This window comes from Cherax quadricarinatus, unplaced genomic scaffold (assembly GCF_038502225.1).
Source record: "Cherax quadricarinatus isolate ZL_2023a unplaced genomic scaffold, ASM3850222v1 Contig2569, whole genome shotgun sequence".
In the NCBI taxonomy this organism is placed as follows: domain Eukaryota; kingdom Metazoa; phylum Arthropoda; class Malacostraca; order Decapoda; family Parastacidae; genus Cherax; species Cherax quadricarinatus.
The window spans coordinates 32090-43974 of NW_027197595.1; the positions used below are offsets into that span (position 1 = coordinate 32090).

General features: G+C 43.2%; 1 protein-coding gene across 1 annotated transcript; it reads right to left on the reverse strand.

Annotated features, from left to right (window-relative positions):
• Window positions 1–2463: 2463 nt before the first annotated feature.
• On the reverse strand, window positions 2464–6917 carry LOC138851881 (extended synaptotagmin-3-like). The gene is made up of 3 exons (XM_070081398.1): window positions 6227–6917; window positions 4732–4773; window positions 2464–3026 (listed from the first exon to the last, which is right to left on the reverse strand). Exons 1-3 carry the CDS (start codon window positions 6557–6559, stop codon window positions 2808–2810), a joined length of 594 nt encoding a protein of 197 aa, XP_069937499.1. The 5' UTR covers window positions 6560–6917; the 3' UTR covers window positions 2464–2807.
• Between the last annotated feature and the right edge of the window lie 4968 nt (window positions 6918–11885).

Sequence of the window (11885 nt, forward strand, 5' to 3'; positions counted from 1 at the left end):
ATCATCACCTACGGGCAGGGAGGACGTAAGTGTCTACTTTGAGGATTGGGAGGTCTTGGAGTTCAAGCTGTTCCAGAATGTCATCACCATGTCTGGAAATTGTGTTGGATAATGGTATGGGGCAGAATGACATTACCACTATAAGAATTGAAGGAATGATGTTTTTCAATAGTTACAGGAATAGTATCGATAGTTGTAAGGAGAGAAAGATCGTGAGGTTGGTTAGCATTCTGGACAGTGATGGTGTGTACTGCTCTTGAGAGCATGAAAGGATATATCTTTACCAACATGGCAGAGGAGCACCTTGCCAATACTATGGTTGGAAAGATAGGCAGTAGAGGAAGTCAGTTGTAGAGTAAAAAACTTAGTCCATTGTGTATTTTGAAACATAGCGTGTATGGGGAGAGTGTGTCGTGCAGGTCTTTTGGCAGAACGAGAAGAAAGTGAAGGAGTATCATCAGGTAATGGTCTTGGGCATTTAGGTGTGGGACTGGACTCAGTCCGACATGGGATGGGCAGGCAATCCGAAAATTACCACACTGTAGAGGGAGAAGCCGGAAGCATGGTCAAAGATGTGCAGAGGTCAGCTGTATCAAAAGAGTCAGTCGGAAACCCTGGTACCTGGAGCAGGTGACGAAACGGCACCAGCAGGAGGTACAGGAGCATTAGAAATGTCCAAAGAGTGGTCAAATAACGAGGCAGGGTCAGAACAGGGTGCAGTATCAGGAAGGGGCCCGGGGGGAGCAGGTTCATGGATTGGGAACTCAACGGTTATGTTACCTCTTTCTTTTAGTTTTTAGAAAAAAAAAAAAAGAAAAAAAAAAAAGAATAAAAAAGGGGGGAAGTGGAGGGATAGCTCCTAGGAGGAATGAAAGGGCCGTAAATCCCTCTCCGCAAGTAGTGCACATGTGGCATGAAACCAGTGCCATACCCTACCCTTCATGCCAGTAAACCAGCAATCTGGGAAAGCAACCTCACATCTACCGCACCACTTCGGTAGACAAAAAAGAGGGCAGTCGGATACCTGCCACAAAGCATACCTCCTTCGGCCACCACCCCCTGGAATCCGAATGTCAGCTTCCAGAGATACCTACTATGCCCATTCTCTCCCTGCTTCAAGAGCCTTAACGTACCTCATCTTAAAGATATGGATGGATCCTGCTCCACTACTTCTCTCTCCAGATTGTTCCACTTCCTGACAGCTCCAAGGCTGAAGAAATGCTTCCTAACATCTCTATGATTCATTTGAGTTTTTAACTTCTAGATGTGTCACCTTGTTCATGTGTTCCATCTCTGAAACATTCTGGTTCTCTCCACCTTATCAATTCCTCTCAGTAATTTGTATGTCGTTATCATGTTCTCCCTATCCCTCCAGTCCTCCAGTGTAGTCAGGTTGAGTTCCCTTAATCTCTCCTCCTAAGAGATGCACTTCTGCTCCGGGATTAGTCTTGTTGCATACCTTTGCATTTTCTCTAATTTCTCGACATGTTTGACCAGGTGTCGGTTTTATACCGGTGCTGCATACGCCAATATGGGCCTGACGTACATGTGGTGAATGACCCCTTACTGAGATGTCAAAACCCTATTCTTAGGTTTGCCAGACACCCATATGGTGCAGCAATTATTTGGTTGATGTGTGCCTTAGGAGATGTGCTCGGTATGATGCTCACCCCAAGATCCTTTTCCTTGAGTGAGTTTTGCATCCTTTGACCTCTTAGGCTGTACTCCGTCTGCGCTCTTCTTTGTCCTTCCTCAACTTCATAACTTTGCACTTTCTGGGGTTAAACTCCAGGAGACACTTGACGGACCAGGCATGCAGCTTGTCCAGATTTCCTTGTAGACTTACCTGGTCCTCGTCCGCTTGTATTCTCATCATTAGCTTTACATCGTCTGCGAACAGGGACAGTCTGTGTGTGTGTGTGTTTGTGTTTGTGTGTGTACTCACCTATTTGTACTCACCTATTTGTGGTTGCAGGGGTCGAGACAGCTCCTGGCCCCACCTCTTCACTGATCGCTGCTAGGTCCTCTCTCTCTCTGCTCCATGACCTTTATCATACTTCGTCTTAAAACTATGTATGGTTCCTGCCTCCACTACATCGCTTGCCTGACTATTCCACTTCCTGACAACTCTATGACTAAAGAAGTACTTTCTAACATCTCTGACTCATCTGAGTCTTCAGCTTCCAATTATGACCCCTTGTTTCTGTGTCCCATCTCTGGAACATCATGTCTCTGTTCACCTTGTCAATTCCTCGCAGTATTTTGTATGTCGTTATCATGTCTCCCCTAACCCTCCTGTCCTCCAGTGTCGTCAGGCCGACTTCCCTTAACCTATCTTCGTAGCACATTCCCCTTAGCTCTGGAACTAGCCTTGTTGCAAACCTTTGCACTTTGTGTGTGTGTGTACTCACCTATTTGTACTCACCTATATGTGGTTGCAGGGGTCGAGACTCAGCTCCTGTGTGTGTGTGTTTGTGTGTGTTTGTGTGTGTGTGTGTGTGTGTGTGTGTGTGTGTGTGTGTGTGTGTGTGTGTGTGTGTGTGTGTGTGTGTGTGTGTGTGTGTGTGTGTGTGTGTGTGTGTTTGCCTGCGTGCGTGCGAGTTGTTTACTTAGCAAAATTGAATATGCTATTGTATATGGTATTTGTGAAGCGGGGAAGACAGACAAAGAGATGAGGGAAAAGAAGGTGAGAGTTAAAACAGAGGGGAAAAAAGAGAGAAGAGCGACACAGAGAGGTGAGGGATAGGGAGACATACAGGCTCAGGCAGAGAATTATGGTCACAACAGCAGTGAACAAACTCCAACACTCACGTAAAATGAACCTCCAGGATGACGTCTTTTGATGGAGTTTTATCATAAACCTTTACACCCAAGATTTCTGGTTCTCCAGACGGCTCTCTCATCGTCTTGAATTTAAATGTGAAGATTTTCCATTTTTTTAGGTAGTCGTTGATTTTAGGTTCAACAACGAGTCTCAAGTGTTTCTCGATGTAAACACTGATTGGTGGCCACAGATGAGTAATAACCTGCAGGGAAAATTTATGTAAGAACACAAGAATGAGAGAACACTGCAGCAGGCCTTTTGGCCCATGCTAGGCAGGTCCATCTTAAACAGCCACACCCACTCACATACAGGAACTGTGACTCGATTCCCGCAACCACAACTAGGTGAGTACAGGTCTAACCTATATTTAAGGTTACCCAAAGATCTCGCCCTAGTGAAGCTAGATGGAAGTTTGTTCCACTTATCTATAACTCTATTGCCAAAGCTGTGCTTCTCTATATCCATTCTACATCTAAATTTGTTCAACATTAATCCATTCCTATGAGTCTAGTCTTGGTTACATACTTTCATCAAGTTATTTATATCTCGTTAATTATTCTTGTTTTCCATTTCTATACTTCAGTCATATCTCACCTAATTCAATGTCTTGAGCATATCTTCGTAGGAAAGGTTTCTAATGCACGGGATTAATTTTGTCATCATTATCCGTATATATTCCAGAGTATTTATGTCCAGTCTGTAATGTGGAGACCAGAGCTGAGCAGTGTGATCTAAATTATGTGTATAATTAAATTAAGTGCTAAACCAGTAAGAGTCATACAGTGCTACAATAATAATGCCTTACCAAAGATTTATAAAGCTGAAGTATAATCTTAGGACTTCTATTATTTATATTTCATAATATGAAGCCAAAAAGTGAACTGCATCTGCCATTTCTCTGACCACAGCATCAATCATACAATTCATCACATATCTTTCTAGTATCCTCATCAGAAATTATCTGGCGGCTTAAGTCAGTATTATCAATAAACTTACTTACCTTATTTATTCTCCCTCATCTATGTTGTTTATGTAGATTGTGAACAAGACCGTTCTCTTTGTAAACTCTTGTTGAGGTTCATGGATCAAATTATATTTATCAAGCTGGCTTTGAATTGCCTTCACATTAATTCCACCAATTTTTCCAAAATTAAAGGAAGGCTGATTGGCTTTTAATTTGAAACTAAGGACCTATCTCCCACCTTGTAAATAGGTATCACTTTTGCCGTTTTCCGGAATATCCGATTGTAGTGATGTGTTGAAGAGACTAGCTAATGGTTTATTAGGTTCCTCTCTGCATTGATTTAAAACTCTTGAAAACAGCTCGTTGGGACCTGGTGACTTTTTTAGTTTCAATCTATCTAGCTATCTGAAGACCATATGACCAGTGACTCTGCTCTTGCATAATTTATTCGCGTCCTGCCCAGTATAATTATTGATTCCTGGATTTCATTTGCGTCTTTTTGTGTAAATCAGAGTTACATCTAAGTGGGCCTACTTTTTTCCTAATTTTATGTCGGTTGGTCTTTGATTACCTCACAACCTTAATTTCATATTCTCTTTTGGGTTTCCATATTCCTTCCTTTGGCTTCTCTCTGAATTTGAGCATATTGGTCATTGGTCTTTTGATCAACCTGTGTATGCCTCTTCTTTCACCTTAGAGATGTATTAGTATATTGTTCATCCATTAAGGATCATTTGTCTGATTCATTTTCTCTGTCAGGAATATGTGCTACTTGAGCAGATTGTACAATGCTTTGGCCTCCCTCATGATAATCCCTAGTCAGGTTACCTCAGTCAACACTACTCAGGTAATCCCTTAGGCTCATATAATCATAGTTTACATTATGATCTTCTAATAGACTCAGACAATAGAGAACTGTAATTTAAAAATTATCCTCATTCACCTTGGAAAGCCATTCAGGCTTCTCCACATCTGCGGATTTAACCTGAAAATAAAATAAAAAATAATCAGCAATGTTATCTTCATAATTTTACATTAAAATTCTTTTAATAAGACAATCTGCTTATGTGATGAAAGGGTTAATGCCTTATTTGTACATTTCAGTTTACAGTTCCTGCAAGCAGATAGCAAAATGCAACTAGTTCGTTACCATTAAAACTTGCTAAGGTTTCAGAACTTTGGGGTCCAGTCTCTGGACCCATTATGTGCCTCTATAATCTCAAGACTACCGCCCATACCATGGTTATGGGATACATAATAAAGATATTAAATCAATTTGTCTGTTTCAGTATCAGGTGAAAGATTTTTCCATATATGTACTGTAATGGTTGTGGTTAGACGCACCAGCAAACACTCAAGACCCATTATTGTGTAAACATGTCGGTCTTGGGACCTCGTTCACCCCATGTAGCTACCCAAGTCATATGAAACTGTACAACGATAGCGCAAGAATTAATTAAGTTCGTCTAACTCACCCATCACACAGTATGATTTTCTAATCATAATCCATCACACATGTTCTAAAAGTCATACATTCTGTCAGCCTAAGCTGACCAGGAGGATATCTTCAAGCATTCCAGCAGCTATGGATGCCTTGTAAGTTTCCTTCCAGCACGGTTGGAGTTACTTTTTATGGTAGTTATCATTCAGAGTGGTAGATTAGGTACATGCTTAGGGTAAAGGGTGACTATATCACAGTAAAAAATCCTACAGTCTTGTCACATGCATAAAATGAAGCCTGTTAAGAGTTTTTCACTCTGGCTGGGTTATTGGAGATACTAATCTAATGAATATCTAAGATAAGTAAATATTCTAAACGTTTGTTTTCATTTAGTATTCACTTATAATTGTCTTATTGCTTTTTACTCTAATTCACCGTAAAACGTGTAGTTACTATTAACTAACTGCAGGCACTGCTTCGGTGTGAATTAATAAATTTATCTCTTTTATGGCACCAGATTTTGTACATTTGTATAGTTTTCTGAAGACCCACAATTAGTATCCCAGACCATAAACAACTTTTACAATATAGGCCTACTTTCTCCTGCGCCGTACAAGCCCCTACCCACCCACCCTACCACTTCCACTTTCCATTATCAATATTTGTTACACCACACTGCATGGGTATTATTTACTAAACCAGTTCTCTTACACATTGCCCAAGATATGACTTTCTGTAGGACTGAAGTTTCCACTATTATTCCCTTGGCTATTTTTTTTGCCACAGTGACACATAATAGCCGGTGAACACTCAGGTATCTGTTATTACCTCTAAATGAGCAGGAACAATATAGGTTTTAGGGAGTATATCCATGTGTTACCCAGACTCGGGGATCGAACCAGGTGATTTTTACTGTTGTACTTCTAGCTGCTCTTAGAGTTTTGGATACAGCGTTATAACAAAGTAAAATTCCCATTCAAGAAAAGTCTCTACTTACCCAAGAGGAGAATAAAGGCATCGTCATCTTGAAATTCCACAGTAGTTTCTTGAACTCTTGCTTGTCAAGAGAAGCCAGATAAAGCTCTAAATCTTTCTTCGTGTGTTTCTCATGTGCAAACCATATGATGTTTTGAATTTTCTTAGGTGAAACAGCTATGACCATAGCCACTACCACCAGCCCCCACAGTCCACACCACAGCCAAACTTGCCAACCCACTACTAATATACAAAAGTACTGAATAAATAGTGTGAGGTAATGGGTGAAACTTGTATGTGGGAGGTGGAACAACATGTGTGGGGGATATAGCAACGTGTATGGTAGGTGGAACATGATGAACTTTGTCTTGAGAAAGATATATCCTGTTGTGGCTTCACATTGCTCTTTATCCTATAACCGTAACGCTTAACTTGATAAATAACTGTTTATCATGTAGTTATGTATACGATGTTTTAACAATGAATTCTCTTGATTTTCAAGGTACATCGAGATGTAAACCCCAGGCCGTGAGGTTGTGAAATTTATGATTACGCAGCAGCTAAATAAATGCAAAAACGAAGAATGTGGTTATAAAGAAAGATGAAGGTGGTGAGTTTCTAATCCAGTGTAGCCGCTATATATGTATATATATATATATATATACATATATATACATATAAAGAGGAAGGTGTAAGGGGAATACAACCTTCGTCCACACTCACAATGGTTACACTGCACTGATAAGGATAGGGGTGTGGTTTGTGGGTGGCTGATATAGCAGTACCACTCAAGTTATCTGCACCAATACTGGCAAAATTATTTAAGTTTTTATTTTGCAGAAGTCATGTTCTATATTGCCGTTAAAAACAAGTTAATTATAACTTTATTTGTACTCACCTATTTGTGGTTGCAGGGGTCGAGTCACAGCTCCTGGCCCCGCCTCTTCGCTGATTGCTACTAGGTCCTCTCTCTCCCTGCCCCATGAGCTCTATCATACCTCGCCTTAAAACTATGTATGGTTCCTGCCTCCACTACATCACTTTCTAGGCTATTCCATGGCCTGACTACTCTATGACTGAAGAAATACTTCCTAACATCCCTTTGATTCATCTGAGTCTTCAACTTCCAATTGTGACCTCTTGTGTCTGTGTCCCATCTCTGGAACATCCCGTCTTTGTCCACCTCGTCTATTCCGCGCAGTATTTTATATGTCGTTATCATGTCTCCCCTGACCCTCCTGGCCTCCAGTGTCGTCAGGCCGATTTCCCTCAACCTTTCTTCATAGGACAATCCCCGTAGCTCTGGGACTAGTCTTGTTGCAAACCTTTGCACTTTCTCTAATTTCTTGACGTGCTTGACTAGGTGTGGATTCCAAACTGGTGCTGCATACTCCAGTATGGGCCTGACGTAGATGGTATACAGAGTCTTAAACGAATCCTTACTGAGGTATCGGAACGCTATCCGTAGGTTTGCCAGGCGCCCGTATGCTGCAGCAGTTATCTGATTGATGTGCGCCTCAGGAGATATGCTCGGTGTTATACTCACCCCCAGATCTTTTTCCTTGAGTGAGGTTTGCAGTCTTTGGCCATCTAAACTATATTGTGTCTGCGGTCTTCTTTGCCCTTCCCCAATCTTCATGACTTTGCATTTGGCAGGGTTAAATTCAAGGAGCCAGTTGCTGGACCAGGCTTGTAGCCTGTCCAGGTCTCTTTGTAGTCCTGCCTGATCCTCGTCCGATTTGATTCTTCTCATTAACTTCACATCATCTGCAAACAAGGACACTTCTGAGTCTATCCCTTCCGTTATGTCGTTCACATATACCAAGAACAGCACAGGTCCTAGGACTGACCCCTGTGGAACCCCGCTTGTCACAGGCGCCCACTCTGACACCTCGTCGCGTACCATGACTCGTTGTTGCCTCCCTGTCAGATATTCTCTGATCCATTGCAGTGCCTTTCCTGTTATGTGTGCCTGGTCCTCTAGCTTTTGCAGTAACCTCTTGTGAGGAACTGTGTCGAAGGCCTTCTTGCAGTCCAAAAATATGCAGTCGATCCACCCCTCTCTCTCTTGTCTTACTTCTGTCACCTTGTCATAAAACTCTAGTAGGTTTGTGACACAGGATTTTCCTTCCCTGAAACCGTGCTGGTTGTCAATTATACACTTGTTTCTTTCCAGGTGCCCCACCACTCTCCTCCTGATGATCTTCTCCATGACCTTGCATACTATACACGTTAGTGATACAGGTCTGTAGTTTAGTGCCTCATGTCTGTCTCCCTTTTTAAAAATTGGGACTACATTTGCCATTTTCCATACCTCAGGGAGTTGCCCAGTTTCAAATGATGTGTTGAAGATCTTTGTTAATGGCTCACACAATATCTCTGCTCCCTCTTTAAGGACCCATGGAGAGATGTTGTCTGGTCCCACCGCCTTTGAGGTGTCAAGTTCGCATAGCAGCTTCTTCACCTCCTCCTTGGTTATATGTACCTCATCCAGCACTTGCTGGTGTGCCCCCCTGTTCTGATTTCTTGGAGTCCTACTGGTTTCCACTGTAAATACCTCTTTAAATCTTGTGTTGAGCTCCTGACATACCTCTCGGTCGTTTCTTGTGAATTCCCCATCACCCTTCCTCAGTCTGATTACCTGGTCCTTGACTGTTGTTTTCCTCCTGATGTGGCTGTACAACAGCTTCGGGTCAGTCTTTACTTTTGATGCTATGTCATTTTCATATTGTCTCTGAGCCTCCCTTCTTATCTGTGCATATTCGTTTCTGGCTCTTCGGCTGATTTCTTTATTTTCCTGAGTTCTCTGTCTTCTGTACCTTTTCCATTCTCTAGTACACCTAGTTTTTGCCTCCCTACACCTTTGGGTGAACCAAGGACTCGTTCTGTTCTTCCCATTATTTCTGTTTCCCTTGGGAACAAACCTCTCCTCTGCCTCCTTGCATTTTGTTGCTACATAGTCCATCATTTCTTGTACTGGTTTTCCTGTCAGTTCCCTCTCCCACTGAATGTCTTGAAGGAAGTTCCTCATGCCTGAGTAGTTCCCCCTTTTGTAGTTTGGTTTTTCCCAGCCTATTCCTGCTACTCTCTCCACTTGGAGCTCAACTATGTAGTCGAAGCACAGAACCACATGATCACTAGCTCCCAGGGGCCTTTCATACATGATACCCTCGATGTCCGAACTACTCATGGTGAATACAAGGTCCAACCTTGCTGGTTCATCCTCTCCTCTCTCTCTGGTAGTGTCTCTAACATGTTGATGCATGAGGTTTTCCAGTACCACATCCATCATCTTGGCTCTCCATGTTTCGGGACCCCCATGGGGCTCCAGGTTTTCCCAGTCAATCTCCTTGTGATTGAAATCACCCATAACTAGTAACTTTGCTCCCCCCATGTGTGCTCTCCTGGCCACCTCGGCTAGTGTGTCGATCATTGCTCTGTTGCTCTCATCGTATTCTTCTCTTGGCCTCCTGCAGTTCTGTGGTGGGTTGTACATTACTGCAATTATCACCTTATGTCCCTCAGACTGGATTGTTCCTACTAAGTAGTCCCTTTCGCCCATGCCATCCATTCCTTCCATTTTCTCAAAACCCCACTGGTTTTTAATGAGCAGTGCAACTCCTCCTCCCCCTCTCCTCCCTCTGTCTTTCCTGAGGATTTGATATCCGGATGGAAAGATTGAATCTGTTATTATTCTGGTGAGTTTTGTTTCTGTGAGTGCTATTATGTCTGGGGATGTCTCTTTGATTCTTTCGTGCCACTCCTCATACTTGTTTGTTATTCCATCTGCATTTGTATACCACACCTTCAACTTCTTTTCTAAGACTGTGGTCTGGGAGGTATATTGGGGTTGGGGAAGTGGGAGACCTGGTAAGGAACTATGGGTTGTTGCTGTGGGGGTGGAGTTTGTAATGTAGTGGGTGGGGGCATTGGATGTGGCATGGGTGTTTTGATTTAGAGTGTTTGGTTGCACTGGGGTTGACCTGGTTGGGAGGCTTCTATAGGAAGTTGTGAGGGAGGCTGTATTTGATCTTCTTCCTGGGTCTGGGATCTCCTGTCTGTCTTCTCCATCCCCTCTCTTTCCTCCTTTCGCCTTTGTACCATCTCTCTCAGTTTCTTCCTTTCTTCTTGTGTTCTGTCGCGGTCGAGATACACCTTCCTGTATGCCGTCATGTCCCTTAATCGTGCTTTCTCCTGCAGGATCCTGGTCCGAGTCGCTTCTGCCTTGAAGGTCACTCTCACTGGCCGGGTTCTTTTTTTTACAAACCCCCCTATTCTCCGAAAATTTTCCAGCTGGGTCATATCGTCTTCTCCTATTGCTTTCATGATGCTTTCAATTGCTTTTTTTTCCCCTTGTTTTCTTGCTTCATATGTTTCCCCTTCGACTTCCTGGAGCCCATACACAAAGACTGACCTCACCCTTTCATTCTCCCACTGCATATCCCTGTGTATCCCCTCATTTAATTTGGTTTCCTCCACTGCAGCTTTCCTTTCATCAGTTTCACTGGCTAATGTACTTGGGCTCAGTGGCCTGTCATTTTCCCTTCTCGGCTTTCCTTGGGCTCTGTTGTTGTCTGTTAGGGCCTCCACATAAAGCTTAGCTCTTTCATTTGCTACAGTCTCCTCTGATAGAGCATCTCCATGCAGTTGTGCCCCTTCTTTCCCTACAGTCCCCTTATTTGTGGCTGAGGTAGCAGTCTCTGTTGTCAATCCCAAAATGTTCTTTAGTTCTTTAGGCTGTTTCAGATTTTTCAATTCCTCTTCTAAACTCTGTATCCTAGCTTCTGCTGCTTTGACATGCACCTCCCACTTCCTGCTTTCCATATCTATCCTCTCTTCCATTCTCATGCTAAGTTCTTCTAGTTTCTTTTCCCATTCATGATCCCTTTTTATGAGCTCTGCTGCCCAATCTTCCTTTGCATTTTCCTCCTCCTGTCCCTTGGTTTTTCTTGTTGCTCTCTGGCAACCCATTTTTGTTTTATCCTGATTGCCTCAGAGTGGGAAACCTATGTAGTTCTGTATGTTAGGTTAGTAGTGTGTATGTCAGAGTGTGGGGGGGGGGGAAGTAGTGGAGGAACTGTGGCTATGTGGGAGCAGAGTGGGGAGCGGTGGGGAGGGTTTAGGGTGAACGGGGGAGGGGAGGGTGATCGAGGGAGGGGAGGGATCAGTGTGTGTGTGTGTGTGTGTGTGTGTGTGTGTGTGTGTGTGTGTGTGTGTGTGTGTGTGTGTGTGTGTGTGTGTACTCACCTATTTGTACTCACCTATTTGTGGTTGCAGGGGTCGAGTCCTAGCTCCTGGCCCCGCCTCTTCACCGGTTGCTACTAGGCCCTCTCTCTCCCCGCTCCATGAGCTTTATCAAACCTCGTCTTAAAACTGTGTATGGTTCCTGCCTCCACTACGTCATTTTCTAGGCTATTCCACTGCCTTACAACTCTATGACTGAAGAAATACTTCCTACTATCTCTCTGACTCATTTGTGTCTTCAACTTCCAATTGTGGCCTCTTGTTTCTGTGTCCCCTCCCTGGAACATCCTGTCTTTGTCCACCTTGTCTATTCCACGCAGTATTTTATATGTCGTTATCATGTCTCCCCTGACCCTCCTGTCCTCCAGTGTCGTCAGGCCGATTTCCCTTAATCTTTCTTCATAGGACATTCCCCTTAGCTCTGGAACTAACCTTGT